The sequence below is a fragment of the Coenobita brevimanus genome, chromosome 101, assembly GCF_032717465.1.
Source record: "Coenobita brevimanus isolate Jiangsu-jjx chromosome 101, ASM3271746v2, whole genome shotgun sequence".
Classification (NCBI taxonomy): domain Eukaryota; kingdom Metazoa; phylum Arthropoda; class Malacostraca; order Decapoda; family Coenobitidae; genus Coenobita; species Coenobita brevimanus.
Window position 1 is genome coordinate 66,541,301 of NC_137054.1, and position 19,984 is coordinate 66,561,284.

The 19,984-nt window shown below is 41.1% G+C and overlaps 1 protein-coding gene across 1 annotated transcript; it reads left to right on the forward strand.

Moving 5' to 3' along the window:
* The first annotated feature begins 648 nt into the window (after nucleotides 1-648).
* Nucleotides 649-19,178, forward strand: Atg7 (Autophagy-related 7). The gene is made up of 16 exons (XM_080284394.1): nucleotides 649-744; nucleotides 2,861-2,973; nucleotides 5,164-5,359; nucleotides 6,480-6,596; nucleotides 7,940-8,077; nucleotides 9,778-9,878; nucleotides 10,089-10,310; nucleotides 10,504-10,648; nucleotides 11,879-12,037; nucleotides 13,727-13,915; nucleotides 14,552-14,728; nucleotides 15,882-15,997; nucleotides 16,324-16,477; nucleotides 16,942-17,061; nucleotides 18,337-18,419; nucleotides 18,843-19,178. Exons 1-15 carry the CDS (start codon nucleotides 661-663, stop codon nucleotides 18,370-18,372), a joined length of 2,067 nt encoding a protein of 688 aa, XP_080140520.1. The 5' UTR covers nucleotides 649-660; the 3' UTR covers nucleotides 18,373-18,419; nucleotides 18,843-19,178.
* Nucleotides 19,179-19,984: the final 806 nt, after the last annotated feature.

Sequence of the window (19,984 nt, forward strand, 5' to 3'; positions counted from 1 at the left end):
GTGTCAGAAATGAGGAAATGAATTTAATGTGTCATTAATGGATTGCAGACAGGTGTTACATACTTCATACTGTATCATTTAGAATCACACTGAAAACAGCCGAAGTATGTGTTCTGCTAACCTTAATCATTCCTGGAAAGTTCATTTTGAGGAAGCGATGAAGTAAAACATTTGCCTTCCCTCATTAGGGTTGCTCCAACATTCACTAGGGGGGCGCGGTAGCACAGTGGTAGCGCGCTGGACTTGGGATCGGGGCATTGCAAGTTCGAGCCTCGCCCGGGTTGCCGTGCCCGGAGGGGTAGCTCCCTCCTGTAACCCTAGCGGGGCTATGTAGTCCAATACAGGGCTTAGCTCGGGGGAACTCCATTTCTCCCATTTTTCCAATATTCACTGTGTTTGGTAATTATTTTTCTTCTGATCTATGACTGGAGTTGGATTTTGCTTGTGGTATGTGTTGATAGCCTTTGGACTACCTGAAGTTTTGGCAGACTAGTGGATAACAGAAATTTGCTGTAGGTATTTTTTTAGTTTCATGGGTGTGTGCTGATAGAACTTATACTGTATTAAAATTCTAGTTTCAGTTGCTGTTTGACTACAAAATAATTGGGGTGAACTGCTGCAGCCAAAGAATTGTCTGAAGGGTTTTGCCACACTGCTGCCATGGCTGAAGTGGACATATTACAGTTTGCACCATTCAGTTCTGCTGTTGATGCTGGTTTCTGGCATCACTTCACGCAGCTTAAGGTAGGAGACGAATACATTTCCCATTATCAATAGGCCTTACAATACATTATGAGTAATCCTGTCCTTATTTAATATCGGTGTACTACAGTGCTCGTCAGAAGTATTCAGCGTTGTCCGCCGGGCGCGCAATACTTATGGCCCAAAAAGAATCACCCATTTTTGGGGGTAAGAATTGAGCCATAAGTTTGAGCTCCGAGCATGACGTCACGGTAGCCTGAGGCCTTCTGACGCGCTGGTTGGTTCCCGCCTCAGTCGCCCACGGGCTGCCTGAGAGAGAGGAACTCCGCCGAGTGTCCCTCTCAAATTGCGCCATTCTTTACCGAGTGTCCCGCAGTGTTTTGGCCTTCAAAACTTTGTTATGGCACCTACCCGTGAACTATCGAGTGAAATCATATCCCAGATCATTGCTCTAAAGGAGGCAGGCCACCACACAAAGGAAATTAGTGAATTGGTTGGTGTGGCACGATCGACAGTGCGTCGTTGGTGTGCGCGGTTTTGGGAGGAAAACAGTGGCGAAGTTCCCACAAAGAAACCGAGGTCTGGTAGGCCTAGGAAAACTTCCCGAAGGTCTGTTAATGTTTTAAAACGTGCAGTGGAGTTTAATCCTTGTGTGAGTGCAAGGAAAATTAAGGAGAGCAACCCGGAAGTGTTTGGTGAGGTGTCAGTGAGAACAGTGTCTCGTAGGGTGCATGAGCTTGGTTACACAAGTCACAGGCCTGTGAAAAAGCCTCTTCTCTCTAGCAGCCAGAGAATTCGTAGGCTTGCCTTTGCTAATAAATATCTAAATTGGGGTGAGGAGCAATGGTTGTCAGTGTTGTGGTCTGATGAGGCAACATTTAGTGTTACCTGTAACAGAGGAGCATGCAAAGGTAGTGACCCACTTGACCCACGGTATGTAGAAAGCACAGTTAAACATCCTGATTCACTCATGGTATGGGGTTGTTTCTCAGGGAAGGGTTTGGGGAAGCTTGTTGTACTTCCCAAGAACCTCAGAGTGAATCAGGATGTTTACCTGGAGCTTCTGTGTGATCATTTACCAGACTCCTTCGAGCTAACAGGTGCACGAGTGTTTCAGCAGGATAGTGCACCTGCTCACAAGGCCAAATCGGTCACCAATTGACTTCGTGACTGCGAGGTATCATTCATGACAGACTGGCCAGGAAATAGCCCAGACCTCAACCCGATTGAAAACCTCTGGTACCTCGTAAAGAAGAGTCTCCAAGGGAAGGACGTGAGCTCTCTGCCTAAGCTGGAAGCCGCCATTCGTGACTCCTGGGACAAAATACCCCTCCAGCACCTCAGGAGCCTCGTCCTTTCATTTCCAAGATGTCTCAGGTCCGTGAAGAAATGTAAAGGCTACCCTACGAAGCACTAAAGGTAAATAAAATGCATTATTTATATGTTTTTTCAATGTTGAAAGGTTTGTTTCTCAGGAGGGACGCAGGGCGCCCCATACTTCTGACGAGCACTGTATACTTGATAACTGCTGTACCATACAGTACTTGTATTAAATGAATGAATTCGTTAAGGTGGTGGATGAAAATAGCAGATTCTGGGTTGAAGTAGGTGAATTTATCAAGGAAAGTCATGAAGAAATGAGAGTAATATTTCTGGGTGAAATGAATACCAGTGCTGGAGCCAAGGAAGATTGGGAAGTTGAGTGGTAGAGTGTGAAGGGAGAAATTGACTTGTGGACATGGACAGATGTGCATGCCAAAAGTAAACTAATTATTCAGTTTTTGTTGTTTTAGTCTTTATTGCCACATCAAGAGTGTTGGGGCCTGAGGATAAGGTAGTGAGAGGTGACAGTATTGTAGAGCGGTATTTTATCATCATCATCATCTTCATAATGCTGCTTTCTGCTAAACTGTAAATATGGATAAGAACATGAACACTTACCAATAGTAATAGAACTGTCAGAAGAGTGCATAGGGAAACTGGCTGCATATCACTTTAGTCTTGAAAATTCTCAGCTTCTCATACGCAGGCCAGCCACTCCCCCCCCCCCCAACATAAAGCATTCTTTATATTACCAGTGGGATAAGAGACCAGTCCACCAGCCACCAGGTTATTTAAAAAGGGTGCATACTTTGTCATGTGTATGTTCTTGTTACAGCTTGATGTCCTACACTTAAGTGAGGAGCCACTGCCGGTTGCCGGTAGTTATGTGAACTCTGACCCACCCGGCCTGCCCTCCCGCCTCAGTGTGGAATATGATGCCCTCAACAGGTAAGATGACAATTGGTACACCACTGTCTTGTCATTATTGTACAGTCAAGCATCACTATATCAGACTAACATTATCTGGTCATGTAACGAGTGGAATAATGTGATCCTTCTCCTTCCTTGAAATCTCCCTTTCTGCATCTTATTGTTATGAAAGAAAATATAGAGTTAAATAGCAGGATATGAAATGAGGAGACAGAGTCCAGTAGCATCGAAATATCACATCCTTACTACTGTGGTCTAAGGTGCCTTAAGGTGGTACTAGGCATGAAACTGGTGAACCTGCAAATAACACTCAACTGCCAGACATACAGTGGACCAGCTTATCCATGTGCTTGACTCTGCTGATAATCTGTCTATCTATCTATAGCCCGACGCCCTAATCCCGCAAAGGGTGGCCGCAGACAAAACGCCTCCAAGTCGCTCTGTCACCCACCATTTGACTACCCTCTCCCCAACTCATCCCCCCCTCCCTCATATACCTCTCAACTCCATCCCTCCACCTCATCCTCAGTCTACCTCTCCCTCTCCCTCCCTCCACCTCACCTACATACACCCTCTTAGTCAGTCTTTCATTCTCCATTCTCTTCACATGTCCAAACCACCTCAGTGTATTTCTCCTAATCTTCTCAACCACATCCACATCCACCCCACATCGTTCCTTCACTTCTTCATTCGTCAACCTGTCCCTCCACGTCACTCCACATGCTCCTCTCAAGTAACTCATTTCCACTGCTCTCACTCTTGACTTGTTCCCCTCTTGCAAGGTCCATGCTTCGCTTCCATACTTCAGGGTAGGGATCACAATACTATCATGCAGTGACTTCTTAACTTCCATACTCACCTCCCTATTTCTCATCACTGCTTTCAGTGTACCAACGACCTTCCTTCCCTGCTGTACCCTTTCACGCACTTCATCCCCCAAAGTTCCATCCTTACTCATCACACTACCCAAGTACTTGAATGCACTCACATTCTCCTTATCCTCACCATCCAACCTCACTGCACACACTGACTTCATTCCTCTCAAACACCATAACTTTACTTTTGTTTACATTAACTTTCAGATTCCTCCTCCTACACACTGTCCCAAATTCATTCACCAAACCTTGCAACTCCCATTCATCTTCACTCAAAAGTACTGTACCCCCCCTGGGGGTAGGGGGGTTTCAAGAATACTCCCCCAGTATCCCTGCTTGTCATACGAGGCGACTAAAAGGGTTGGTGGTGGGTTAGTGCCCCACCCCGTAAAAAGAACTAACTAAAAAAGCGAACAAAGCGCCTCTGCTGATAATGATAGGCATAATAAATTGTTAGAAAATTAAGGGGATAGTTGCCCATGATATTTTTTAGGATACTGTACACTTACATGCATTACATCTTTTCAGAATATCAAGATTGCATTATTGCCTTGTATTATTTAGTCTTTGAGAGAGGTGAAGTTAGTGAATGTACAGCGAGGTTGGATGGTGAGGAATTGGAAAATGTGAGTACGTTTAAGTATTTGGGTAGTGTGATGAGTAAGGATGGAGGTTTGGAGGGTGAAGTGCTTGAAAGGGTACAGCAGGGAAGAAAGGTTGCTGGTTCCTTGAAATCAGTGATAAGAAACAGGGAAGTGAGCATGGAAGTGAAAAAGTTACTACATGACAGTATTGTGATACCAACTCTAACGTACGGAAGTGAAGCTTGGACATTGTTGGAAGGACACAAGTCAAGAGTGAGAGCAGTGGAAATGAGTTATTTAAGAGGAGCCTGTGGAGTCACGTGGAGAGACAGGCTGACGAATGAGGATATAAAGGAGCGTTGTGGTGTGGATGTGGATGTGATAGGAAGCGTTATGAGGAATACACTGAGGTGGTTTGGCCATGTGGAGAGGATGGAGGGTGAAAGACTCTCGAAGAGAGTGTATGTGAGTGAGGTGGAGGGGGGAAGAGGGAGGGGGAGGCCGAGGATGAGATGGAGGGATGGGGTGGAGAGGTATATGAGAGAGGGGGGTGTGAGTTGGGAGCAGGGCAGTGAAATGGCGGGGGACAGGGCGACTTGGAGGCGATTTGTTTGTGGCCACCCCAAACGGGATTGAGGTGTCTGGCAATAGATAGATAGATAGATTATTTAGTGAACCCTGCTGCATGATTTAGTAGATTATGATTATAATGACTTCAACCATATATTGCATATATCTGCTTGTTTCAGGACCACAGCTTCTTCCAGATTATCATGTTTTGCCCCAGGGATTCTGATCAACACCAATACAGTGGAAGAATTTAGAAACAGAAACAAACAAGAAATACTTCAAGCCTCTGCCAAAATCATGTGGGAAGCCATGACTTCCAATTCAGCTTTGGAAAATCCATCTGTCTTGGCTTCATTTGTTGTCTTTACATTTGCAGTGAGTGCAGTTTTGTCTCCTACGTATTGATTTTGTAGACAAAGTTAGTGTAGCCACAGAGTAGTAGGCCACTCTTCAGAAGTGTTAATATAAGATTGGCTGTTCTAGGCATCTCCCCCCCCTCCTCCCATTGAAACAGAAATAGTCCTATAATGGGAAAGGGATCCCTGACAGTTGAAACCATCCACGTGGTTAGTTTTTTCCTACTTTTTTTTTTTTTTTAATATCACTGTCATACATACTGTATTAATTAGGCAATACCCTAGGAAGTATATTTGTGAATTTCAGGCCTCCCTTTCCAGCACCATACCAAACATTTAAGCCTTTCATCCTGGGGACATTTTTTTTCACTGTTTTCTTGCCATCTGCTGAGTGTTTTATTCAGCCTTGGATAGAGTTTTTAAATTGTGACAGGTACAGCCTTAATAAACCTGTTTAACGCAAGAAGCCTTTCCTAAGGTGAATCGTATCTTGTGTTAGGACCAAACTTAGGTTAAAAAAAAGAAGTCACCTAGAATTAAGGGGTTAAATCCATTTTATTATTAGGATGATTAATTATACTCTTTCTTCACATAAAGTTGTTTGAAATTCAGTATAATTTTTTTTTTTTAATCAGAAATATATGCATTTGTCATAAATTTTAGTCACTCAGTCATGAACCAGAAACGTCTCACCCAGAGTTCTTTCACTTGAAGCAGCACATTGCCTGCACACAGAGGAAGAGACTAGAGCAGTATATTGGTGAGAGAGGAGGAGAGAATGAGACAGGTTTGCAAAGTTCAGGCATCCAGGAGGTGGTTCTGTTATGGCCATTACTTGTTTGGGAATTTGCAAGAGGGAGCAAGTTGTCAGATGTGATGATGATGATATCCTGACTATGATGATGATGGTGATGACTAACTCTTTCCCCTCAGTCTGAGTTCAGTAACTTATATCATGTGTGCAAGATATCTTTATTCAGCTTAGGAAATATTCCCAAGTTTTGAATTGGTTAATTTAGGCTGTACTTAACTCATCCACTTTGCTGTATCTCTCCAGAGCTAAATAAAGACAGGAAGAATAAAATACAAAATACTGTAGTGGGAAATAGGATGATGGTGATGATGATGATGATTTTCAGGACTTGAAGAAATACCACTACTACTATTGGTTTGCTTTCCCTGCCTTCGCATTACCCAAGCCGTTCTGCTTAGTAAGGCCTCCACAGAATGTCGCTGCTGAATATACTGCTGAACAGGTGAGTGAAGTTTTGTTGCTGCAGTACAGATGTTTCTCATTTAAGATGGTTTTGTTATGGGTAGGCTACTGTACATGATGGATTAGTGATTTAGCCTGTTTTGCTACAGTTGGTGCATTTAGGTATTTAGGCCAACTTTAAATGATTATGTTTAACTGAATGAAATACTATAATCAGTTTGTTTTCATCTGACAGAACTGGGCCATACTTACAGCTTCAGTATTGTTTTATGATTGCATGAAGTTTGTTGAACTTTAGTTATGAGGTAAGAGTGAGTGTCTGTGGTTACTAATCATGTCCATCTTTTCACCTGACCACATTTAGATCAAGAGAGCTGAAAAAGTTTAGAGATCTTTGTCAGGTTAGACTAAAATGCAGTAGTATACAAAGTCTTCAGAAGCTATTCAGAAACTGTCTCAAGTAGCCTTTTCTCTACTATTTTTTGCACTAGGAAATTTGTTTATTATTGGCACACTAACACCACAAATTTTGGCTAAGCTGAGAGAAAGCCTAGTAGTCAGAGAGGTAGAGTTCAAGTCTGTATCCTTGAGAGAGGAGCGGAAGAATGTCGGTCACTCACGTACTGTAAGTGTTCTGGACACAAGTAGACTAACCACATTGCCCTACATTGTGGAAAGGCTAATACAAGAGTGGCTGTTGTTGTTGGTATTTGATTTTTGTGCTGTTGAAGAGTGCAATTGCTGTGTTTCTTAGCTTTTCCACTTTGTCTTTCCTCTAAGTACTTCCCTTTCCCTTTGTCCACCATGCCTCTCTGTTTTCCTTTGCATACCACAATCATATGATCAGAAAAACTCCACAATATCAACAGCACTCCTAGTAACTTTCTTTCTACAGGCATGTCAGGCGCCTTTCTTTAATCTCTCTGGTCATTCTATACCATTGATATTTGATGCTCCTCTGTGTTTAATATATGAATGTCTAATTAGTACCCTCTTTTTCTGACACACATGCCATGGAGAAAGTTACTTCAGATGTTTTTGAAGTACTGTACAGTATTTGCAAGAATTTCTCGCAGAGCAAATATTTTGGTGTTGGCCCAAATAAGATACGGTACCTAAAATGAACCTTCTGCTGTGCAGATTTTAACCACTGAAAGGAAAAAAAAAAATAAGCATGTCATGAACTGGGCTGGGATTTTGTTCTTCCCCCTGATAGGGTTCTGTTTTCCTCTCTGATGTGATTCTGGTCTCCTCTCATGAAATTTTTTTTTTTTTTTTTTTTTCTTTTTTTTTCTTTTTTTAACCTCTCCATACTTTATCATATTTTTACTTTCTCTGTTTTCACTTCCAGTCTTCTTAGTGACCTTGTTTTCTATTTCACAGGTGTCGTCACTGGTGGAGGCGTATACAGGGCGTGATGGTGATATCAGTAGTGGATTTTTCACTGTAATTCGAGACAATCAAGACTTCAGCCTGACGCACCTTGAAGACTACCAGCGCTTGAGGACAGAAGCTGATGGGGTAAGGTTAGTATAGTTCATACACTTAGCCTCCTCAACTTTTATTTATTTATTTTTTTATTATTATTATTATTTTTTTTAATCTGGCTAATGTGAGATTCCATTTAACACTTGCTGGATTAAAGGTAGTGTTTCACCTTTGAGTGTTTAAGATCAAATGGTATTAATTGATTCTACCTAGTGGAGTTTAAAAAATAATTACAGTACAGTACAGTACTTCATATTTTTGGATGTAATGATTCATATGTATTATATATTACACTTCATTGGATTTAGGAAGTACAGAGATTTAGCATTATGCAGTCATCAGAAAAGCAGTGAGTGCAATAGTCAGTGAATATTAATGAGTAGGCTATCATTGAAGCCATGGATGAAAAATTATAGGCCTAATGATTCTTTTTCACCCTCCCTCTGTCCATATCTGTTGTATAGGAAGTGATATCCTGATTCCTACATCATGTGCAAAATTTCCTGCAGACCGTGGCTTAGTCATGGTTCATATAAATGTATAATTTAATAAGCTACAGAATACATCATTTCTTATAGTAGTGAGTTGCAGTGTTTGCATCATTGAAAATGTTTGTAACATTTTTGTTGCTGACTGAATCACCTATATTTTCAAATGTTATTTTTCATTGAAATAGATGTCACATTGTGGAGTTTCCGGCTAAATGTGATGGTACAGTACAATCAGTTTAAGTATAATGGTAAATAAATGAGCTTTACAGTAGATTTATTTTTCTCTTGTGGCAGCCCTTCATGTTACATGATCTCAGGCAGCATCTGTGTTGAACCCTTTAACCTGCAAAATGGCCTAAGGGCCAAGGGAAAGGATAGTGCTGGTGCCATAGATAGTGTAGCATGATGGACCCCCATCAGGCGAACAAGATTGACACCAAGCCATGCGAAATTAAGCAAACTGCAGAAAAGGCATGAGATCTGTCTGCATACATGTGCAGGTACTGTAGGTGACTGACTGACTCAGCTAAGTCTTGCATGTTACATGCGAAGTGCAGGGTGGTGACTGACTGACTCAGCTAAGTCTTGCATGTTACATGCGAAGTGCAGGGTGCTAGTTGCTGCCAGCATGTACAATTTCAAGGTAGCTACAGAAAGTCCCCATTATGTCATGTGTCACATTTTTTGGTATTCTTGTTTGTAATGAAGTATGTAATTTGCTAAATATTTTTCCCAAATACAACACAGTTTGTGTGGAGAAGTTGATATTTTAGAACACATAATGGACATAAAGCAAGGACTTAAAGTATGGTATTGTATATGTTTACAGTCACAGGTTCAAAATGATAATTGTATTGGATGCTGAACAGTATTTAGTGGTCTGGAAAGTGTTAAAAGTGTTGTTTAATTGTCAGAGTGTTCGTATTTTAGTCTGTGTTCAGCTCACTGAAGAGACCCTTAGGATTGAAGTGGTTGGAAACAGTATTCAGGAGCTCCCCTGCCCCTGAGTTTAGTTATATTGTTTGGTAATAGCAGAGGTAATATATAAATAGCGGTCCGTGTTTTGAAGGGGTTAATTTTGTGGACAATGGTGGCTTAATTTCAGGCACCTACATCTTATAGGGGGTATTATGGGGCTCAAAGTAACTGATAAAAGTACACAAAGTCTTTGTTATATGTTGCTTTTATATATACTTGGTATATGTATATATGTATGTAATATGCATTTTTGTTTTATTACAGACAGATAGAGATGTCTACTTAGGCTTCTCGGACCCAAGCACACTTCCCCAGAACCCTGGTTGGCCACTGAGGAACCTTCTTACTTTGGTTACTCTCAAATGGTAGGTCTGCCCAAGATACGCACATTTAGTGTTTGGTTCTGTTCACTTAAAGTTATTTAAATTTCTTCCATTATTTACCACTTCAGTCCTATGATATATTTTAAAATTTGTGCTTAGTGTCTCAAGATTATTATTAATAATTCTAGAGAACATGATTTGCTGTGAAATTACTTTTAATACGACTAACTGCACCGATATCTCATACCCTAGGGGCAGCAAGTTTCAACGCCACAAGGTGATTTGCCTGAGAGTGCGGACAAGGAATGCCCAGAAAGATGGGTCTCATAGCCTGGTGGTTGAGGTGGACCTGAAGGAATTGGTGGGCTGTATTAGTGCCTCACACATCCCTCCTGTCCTGGGCTGGGAGAAGAATGAGAGGGGAAAGATGGGTCCACGCATGGTTAACTTGTCTGCAAACATGGATCCAACAAAGTGAGTACAGTTCAGATACTCTTACAACTGAGTGAAAGGAACAGCAACAGTAATGATGATGAATGGAATGAGAATGTTGATATTGATAATGATACTAATAACAGTGATGATATTGATAATGGATGAAGAGGGTCAGAGTGCTGTTGATAATGAACTAATAATAACATAGATGATGAATGTGTGTGTGGTGCAGGCTCGCGTCATGTGCAGTGGACCTAAACTTGAAGCTGATGCGTTGGCGCGTGGCCCCACAGCTGAACCTGGACATAGTGAGGGAAACACGATGCCTCCTACTTGGTGCCGGCACACTGGGGTGTTCTGTGGCTCGATGTCTATTAGTAAGGCATAATAATATGTCTGTCTGTCTGTCTGTCTAATTATTTGTCTGTATCTATCAGTCTACAGTGTCTTCCTATCTTTCTTATCTGTTTTGCTGTGTCCGTCAGTAACATATCTAAATCCTTGATTGGCCATGAACAGAGATACCTTCGTGTCATCCTCTTCTCCATCTCACACCACTATTATTCATAGTACTTCTGTCCAGTCCCTACAGTTCATCCTCAGCCTAAGCTTTGCATAGTACATCATCATATTATCATCCTGACTTTTTCCCATCCAAAGATGGAATGAAGTAGGATCCTGAGAGCAAGAAACAACTTGATATATGGTGAACTAATTAACAGCATGCCTAGTTAGATGGCACTCTCATTCATTCACTATTCAGGTCCCCCTGAATCCTTACTGCGCATCACAAGCATAATTTTCTTCACTTATGCACATCACATTTCCTGTCAGCTAGAGTTAAAAACAGTAGTGCCATATCTTTGCCATTTGCTCCTCTGTACAAAATTCCTATGACCAGCCCAGTCTCCTGTCAGTTACCTACCCATATCAACCATACTTCAGTTGTTCATGCACTCATTTTACTATCTGTAGCTTCCTTTCTGGCCTAGCAAGCAATATGTAAGTTGGAGATAGAAGTTTGCCTTGTATTTCACCTTTTCTACTTCTCATTTCCTTCAGTGGCTAGTGTGGTATTTCTAAACTGAGAGAGGCCTGATATAATTTTCTGTCCATAGTTGATTCTTTATGTGTTGAATCAGGGAGGAAAGTGATGGACATATGTAAAGTGCACAGTAGACATCATGGAATAATGATGAACTTTTGTCCTTTGCCGTACAAATATACACTTTTCTATTTGTAATACAGTAAATCTTCAGTTTAATGCATGTTGGAAACAAAGGATTTAGCAAACAGACATTATTAACAGACAGCCCTGCCCATCAAAAGTCCATTAAAATCAAGGGTTCAGTGTTCCTGGGGTTCACTGTACCTACATCTTAACGTAACATTCATTTTCAGCTTGCCAAAGGGATAGCAAGTTCATTTTCTTTTTACTAGTGTATTTGTAATTGGGTTTTAAGAGTACTTTGTGTTGTATCCTTGTAAAAAGTTATGATAAAAAACTGGACAGTGTATACCCTTAGGCTACTCCAACTTGAAAGGGATAATGTGGGATTGGCTGTTATCATTTGATATAAATTTTCACTGTTTTCTCTTTTTCACAGGGCTGGGGAGTGCAGACCATAACACTGGTAGACAATGGAAAGGTTTCTTACAGCAATCCAGTCAGACAGAACCTCTTCACCTTTGAGGACTGTCTTTCTGGAGGAAAACATAAGGCAACTGCAGCTGCTGAGGCACTGAAGCAGATATATCCTAAAGTGGTGAGTGACAATGCGCTCTTGCCCGAGTTGTAGTTGAGAATGTTATCTGGTACAGTCGTCAGCATAAATTCGCTGCAAGCCTACTCGTGTGATGTGAGTCATTTTGTCTGGCAACAGTGTAAGGGAACTAGTTGCCACATAGGCTTTTATACACTTTTAAGGCGTGTTTTTAAGAAGTGGTACAAGTGATTGCCTAGAGTACAGTATTCTGTATACAGTACAGTATTTGATTAGTATAACAAGGTGCATGAGTTGAAAGAAGAATGTTATGGAACGACGTATGAGCGCAATACTTTGGTATTCCTCATTATAACTGTGTCTAAACTCCCTTCCTCTCTCCCCCTTACTCCTTGTGATATCCCCCCCCCATCCCTCCCTCTCTCTCCTACCCCCCACCCACATTCATGCCTTTTACTTTCTTCTCTCCCCACCCTCTCTACCTTCTTTCATTTATCCACGGCACTAACTCTGTTGGTGCATCGGAATTCTCTTCTGACTTTTTACTAAACCCATCCTGCCCTATTCCCATTTGCTTGCAGTACTACCAACTATATCAAAGTTTCATTATCATTATTCCTTCCTGTTCGAGTCCCATTCTCTTTCTCCCCATCTCCTTCCCACATCTTTTATTTCAGTTGTTTTTCTTTTCTCCACCTTTTGACACTACCAACAGCCGGGAGATATAGGAACATTGAGGTCTCGCTCTTGTGATGTATTCCTTACTGGTGTTTGTTTGAGTGAGCCTGGCAGTCAGTGCCTATTATTTCAGTAGGCAGAATTAAACAATTTTGATCCCATTCCTCCTACTAGTCTATCTCTCATTCTAGGAAAAATGTTCCGATTCTCCACTGTTCACTGATTCATGAAGCAGTATCAGAACCATGATGTTTCCAATTGCTGCATCATGTTTGGAATAGAGAGTGGGAGAAAAAGACTGGTGCATGGCAAGAAACTTCAGTGTCAAGGAGCAAAAAGGTTACAGGAATAGACAAGAAACAGAGAAGAGTGCAGTTCATTACGTAGATTAGTTCCGTGGATAATATAAGGTAGACAGGACAGGGAGAGGGGAGTGGAGATGAAGGGCAGCAGGAGGGAGGGGGAGGTGAGGTGAGAGGTAGGCTGGGGAGGGTCATCAGGAGGGGTATGGGGGAGAGAGCGGGAGTTTCATCATTCCATAATATTCATCTGTCGCCTTTTGCACATTTTTATGCTAATCAGACATAAAGAATATTCCATTATGGACGATTTATAGTACTAATTCTTACGAACATGTTTTTAAAGCGTAAAAAAGCCTGTGTGGCAACTAGTTCCCATACACTGTTGCCAGACAAAATGACCACATCACACGAGCAGGCTTGCAGCGAATTTGTGCTGACGACTGTACATTTAAAATATCTCATTGATCCTTATGCTGACCTCTTCACATCTAAGTATTTCCTGATGAATAAAATTATGTGATGGTAACAAGAATGAAATGAAAAAGACATAGGGACATTTTATTACTTCAGATTGCAAAGGGGAAGGCAGACCCCCAATTACTGGCATTTTTTAAACACATGATGGAAAATAAAAAAAGTGGAATGTCATCTAACCATTATCAGTCCTCACATTATAGATTAGGGGCCTGCCTGTAATGTTATACACAGTATTAAGTTCTAACTGTATGGCTGATAATGTTTTTGCCTGCAGAACAGCCGTGGTGTAGTACTGAGTATACCTATGCCAGGCCACAGGGTTGGAGAGAGCCTGGTATCACAGGTGCATGAAGATGTGGCAACACTGGAGAAGCTGGTGGCAGAGCATGATGTTGTCTTTCTCCTGATGGACAGTAGAGAGAGCAGGTGGCTGCCAACACTTCTTGGGGCAGCAAATGATAAGGTACACAAAAACACCTCACAAGCAATCTGTTATCTGTATGCCCTCACTGTAATGCAGCCCTGTCACAAAACACCTACTCTGCTGTGCCCCTCTCTCTCACAATACAATCATTCAACATAACCTCAACAGATGATGTCTTGGGGTACCCAGCAGAAGTGACCAGTTTCTTACAATTGGCAGGGTCCATGTCCAGAGGAGTATGGGGCCACAACAACAAAGTAGGATTTGCCTGTAATGTGGAGCCAGCAGTATTAAAGGCTTGAATGATGAGTGAAGGGATGTTGTGGGTCTTTTCAGTGGACACTCAGATGAATGTGTTTCTACTTTAATGGATGCTTCTGTTATTTCTGGGTCATGCCCACCTCATCTGTTAGTGGAAGATAGGATTGGGTAGATCTATTATAGGTTTGACGTTTTCCCCAGAAAGAGTTAATACCTTCTCAGGGCATGAACAACTGTAACATTTTATTTTAGTCAGTGCTGGATGATTTTATTCAGCCAAAAGTGAATCATAGGAGCCTGAGATACAACATGAAGTTTATGTGTTACTGTATTTAGAGAGGACTTAGTAGCAAAAGAGAAAATAAAAAAGGCAAATTGTAATAAGGAATCCATGTATATTTCTCTCTCCTGCAGCTGGTGCTTACAGCAGCACTGGGCTTTGACTCCTTCTTGGTGATGCGGCATGGCTACAGGAGCGAGCCAGAACAGAAAGACTCACACAACGCAGTCCCACACAACATTCCGCGTGGACCCATCCCAGGGCATATGCTGGGCTGCTACTTCTGCAATGATGTGGTGGCTCCAGGGGATGTAAGTTATTTTATTACAGAAGCTTTGGTTATCCATTTTGTTTTATTCAGCCTTCTCCCGGATTATTTATTCCTCTTAAAAATGACACATCCTCTGTCTGCATGGATCCATTTCAGGCCATATGCTGGCATACTGCTTCTTCTTTGGTGTGGTGGCTCAGGAGCATGTAAGTTATTTTATTACACAGCCACAGGTAACCATTTCTACACAGTGACATCCATTTTGTTATATACATGCTGCCGTCCGAATAGGGTATATTATTGGTCATTCTTTCTTCCACATTGGACATGACATGGAGCCAATAGTAGCTGCAGGCATATACTTTTTTAGATAATTCTAAATATCAGTGCTCATTCTGAGAAGGTTCTTGAAGAATCATAGTACAACAAGCTCTTACTATATGTCAAGGATGTGTTCCAAGAATCAGCATTTGATGGAAATTGGTAAATCTGCTTTGTAGATAAGGCAATATTTGTATTTTAATATGATCTTGATTGGAATAAATGGACATTAAAAAAGGCAGTGTAAAATGAGGATTTCTTTTCTCAGATCCTCATTCCTTATTGCCTCATCAAGAGCCTCGAGGCTGAGGATGAGGCTTCTTGGCCAAAGAATTTAATGTAAGGGTGACCAGTCATTGATTATGTGAGCATTAAAGTTAAGGCCACATCCAACTGGATTACCTTAAACCACTAGACTACCAGGCATCCAATTGTTGGCTCTGTTATTAAGTGGTATTATGGGATACAGGAAACCTTACAGTTGGCAGTCAGTGTATAATTGAAGATAACATTACATCCAGTGGAAATAGTGGACACCCCAACTACTATCAGCAGTACAGTATTCAGTTTTTATTTTTATCTATTTATTATTTATTTAATTATTCATTTTTTGTATGTGTGCTACCACTAGATGATTCTATTCACCATAAGAAAAACCTATTGTATTAAAGATGTCAGTGTGTGAAAAGATGATGTGTGAGTAGGTGTTCACATAATATGAAGTCTTGTGCAGGTAAAATGCATCATAAAAGTGAAATAATTTTGAATGGTGGTTTTTGATTGTGAAAGTTATAAGCATACAGCTGTTAATGTAACTGCAAAATGTCACCTCGGAATGTACAGTATATTAATGTGTGCGTGTGTTGTTACAGTCACTGCAGGATCGCACCCTAGACCAACAGTGTACTGTGACTCGACCTGGTGTTTCATATCTAGCAGCAGCCCATGTCACCGAACTCCTCATCTCTCTCCTTCAGCACCCTGATAGGTACAGCCTCAGTCTCCTGCCTTCAGTACTCTTACTTCCCTTCCTCACTCTTACCTTTCCTCACTCTTGCCTCCCTCCCTTCTCTCCCATCCCCTCTTACTCCCATCCTCCCTCCCACTCATACCTACTGAACTCATACCTCCCTCCCTTCACAATCAAGAGTCATGTTGTTATGTTACAGTTTATGAATTGATGAGAGAATGGATGTGTGATACATTGAGTTTTTGTTGATAGCTCTGCATCCTTGATACTTTTGCTTTTTTACTTTTGAATCCTAACACCATTTTACTGTGGGAATTAGGTTACGAAAGATATTTTCCCTGCAGAGGTCTGGCAGAGGCTGGTGTGAGTGAGGGTAGGGGACTGAAGGAGGGTGTGCTTGGTGCAGTACCACATTCCTTGCGTGGTTTTCTCGGCACACACCAGCTTCTTACGCCAGCAACTACCGCCTTTAAGCAGTGTCCTGCATGCTGCACCGATGTAGGTCCTTTTGTTAGTTCTACTTAGTGACTGAAAAGTAACTCCATATTACAGTATTAAAGTATTGGTTTTCCAAGAGCAAAGGAGTTAGTGAAGCAGTACATTCTTTCTTAGCTTGTATTTTGTATAATCCTAACATTTTATTATAGGCACCTGTGTTGTTCACACACCCTTTTGTAACCTCAGAGGTACATTTTAGCCATAGATTTAGATAAATTGTACTGTATTTCTGTATTTACAGTGGTGCAGTTCAAAACCATAACTAGAGTGACTGACAGGACTTGCACACATGGATTCACTCCTCATTAGGTGACTGGAGGTTTTTATCATCCTTACATCGCAGTCCCTTATAAATTCATTAGCTCTCATATGTTCCATACCTTTCTGTCACAGTTATATTCTTGGCCTACCATGCCCGCTTCCACCATCATGTTTGTTATATGTATTTCCTCATTTTCTCGCAGGTGATATCAGCGTATAAACAGGAAGGTTTTGACTTTCTGCTGAAGGTGTTCAACTCAGCAACATACCTTGAAGAGGTTTCAGGATTGAGCTCCCTGCAGCAGTGCGTGGATGATTCCCAGGTACCAGTAATTACTTGGGGGAATTATACTGAGACAGACAGACAGATAGAAACAACAGACAGACAGATACACCAATGCAACAAAGAGAATGAATCTAAAGTTAGTGAATGACAAGAGGAGAGTTGATGCAGCAGCAAGCCTTTGAAAGGGAGGCAATGATAAGAGGAGTCGATGCAACAGTAAGCCTTTGACTCCAGCCTATTGAGAAGTGCTGTTGGTAAGCCCTCCTACACATGAGAGTTGTTTTCACTGAGGTTTCCTTGTAACGTTTTTTCAAGGCTGATCATAAGAAAACACACCAAGGATAGGGACAGATGATAGAAGGACCAAGTTGTGTGGTTGATGATAAGAGGATACTCATTTGCAAGACTGTGTCAAGTTGCAAGACAGAGGACCTGAGTATTTTAGGCAGTAAAAGCAGCAAGGTTTCTTTTGCTGCAGTCAGAAATGAGGTAAACCAAAGTCAGGTGTCCGACAGCCTCATCCCATGTAACTTGTGATGAATGCTGTGAGAACAGGACGGAAAAGTGAAGGGTGTAGTCAACAGTACCATATTCTTCCTCAAGATAAATTATTATTATCGTGGTAATTTTACACTAGAGTGGTTGATGACTCTTTGAAGGCAAAATTAGTAATTTGTGTTCATACAGTATTCTTAAATAATCTGATGTAGATGTAACCTTCATTAATTCCTGCACTGTGTGAGGGAGTTTCCTAAGTTTTATTTTATTTTCTTTATTTATTTATTTTTTTTTTTATGTGCCCAACTCTGGGCATAGGCTTTATAGCCTGCTGTCAAGGCCCAGTAGTCCTCCTACATACCATACACCTCTACATGTCACCACTTCGGTGCTAACACCCACCGTCCATATTGAATACATGCAAGGGCTGTCTCATACAGGACTAAAATTAACGGGGGTATTTTTACGACATGTCGGCGTGTCTTCTGGTAGATCAGTAAAGTCTGATTTAACTAAATTCAAATCCTTAAACTGTTCCCTGCCCCGGCGGGGATTTGAACCTGGGTCCGGTAGGACTGTAGGCCATCTCTCTACCGATTGAGCCACTGTCTCCCCCATATGGAATAAAATAATTTAATCTGGGAAAAAAGGAACTGATTCCAAGGCTCTTTTAGGGTGACTCCTAGTCCCTCCTCTTCTCAACATTGAATGTAGTCTTCATTGTACTGTACTGTATGAATTATATATATTCCTCATTGCACCTCGGTCACCACTTTATACGAGCACAGCTGCTTATCTTGTTCTGTATTTTCAGATTTGGGAGCTGAGTGATGAAGAAGAAGGAGAGTAAGGAGAAATGTAGAGGAGGTGGAGAGAAGAGAATAGTTGGATGAGATGGTAATTAGCTTCATCATGTTGATACATGAGGATGAAATAGGAGAGTGGATGTGGTTAGGTTTTGTGCAAGCCAGATGAAGAACAGGATTGGTGTTTGGGAGGATCTGAGGTTAGGCTGCCTTACTCAAGCTTTTCAACCCATAGGAGGCTGCCCAATGTCTGTTTAGGTGGTAGAAAACGTCTGGCCACCCGTTAGATTTGAACTGTGACAGATAATATATCATCATATGTAGTGGTCACTCCAGGTCTTTTATTTACTGGTACCGTACATGAATGTTCATGCACCCCAGATAGAAACGGCAATATATATATATCATTACTGAATATACTGCTTTCTCATGCTTGCATACTTCGTACTATTAGATCTCTTAAGTAGTGACTGCTCATGTATATTATTTTTAACAACTGTGCATTCTTTTTCAGATGCCTGGTTGTCTGAAGTTCCAGTCAGGAGGACTGTCAGGTGCTGTACACAATATTTTGAATTCCAAAGAGGAAACTGGAGACTTTTTAATTATGTCATGCCACCAGTGGCATAGGCTGGTTATGGTGGCTAACCTCAAATGCTGTAGAACAGAAATTCTCACTTTTTCAGGTCATTCCACACTTTTGCCAGAATATCTTTGATGATCCCGCCCACCTCCCCAAACTCCCATAGGTGGGAATTTCTTCACTTTGAAAGTTGTTTTAAATAACTAGATTCTAAAGTTACTCACCTCCATTTAGTGTACTGTACTTTTCAACATGTAACAGCAAGAGATCTAGTAGGATTATGGATTTTTTTTTTTTTTTTTTTTTTTTTGGGGGGGGGGGAATATTTTAGAGATTACACATGATAATTATTTGAAGACCACAATTCCCAACCTTAGAGTTAAAAAGCACTCATTAAAAGCTAAAAAGCGGATGACCATAAAATATATCAGATCTGTCACCAACAACACATGAAAAAAAAGCTACTCTGTCCATTTTGGTCTTATCTGTTTATTCTCTCCCTGGAATGTCCAGATTTTCCCCCAGGGGGGAATCCTCCTCTTCCCCCTCCCTCATTTTGGAACTTCTGGTCTAGGCTGTGGTACCAGTAGCCTTGCCTTGGTCCCTGATGCCCCACAAGGGACTCTCAGTAGGTTTTATCGATGAATGGGGTACTTACTACATTTTTAGATATGGTTAAAAGTAAAATATTGAAAATATTCAAAGCCTGTATACTTAAAAGGAAACAAAATCTTATTTTCACCTTTTTTTTTTTTTTTTTTTTTTTTTGATCAGTGATGTCACTTTTTAGCTGCCAGTGATGTTACATCTTAGCTAATAGTGACGTCACCTTTCACCCTTGCATCAGCCAGTCAGCAGTTACCTTGTTAGCATTTGTCATTTTCATTGCCTGTAATCAGATAAATATTTTATATTCTAGAGTTTGCTGAACTTGGAAGAAAGTGGACTTCCAGTTGCATGTCATATTATGGGAGATTTGAAAATTTGCTCCTATCCTGTTGTAACCACACAACAATATTGTGTTTGTTATGAAGACATACAGTAATAGTTTTGGTATACCATATCTTTTAGAT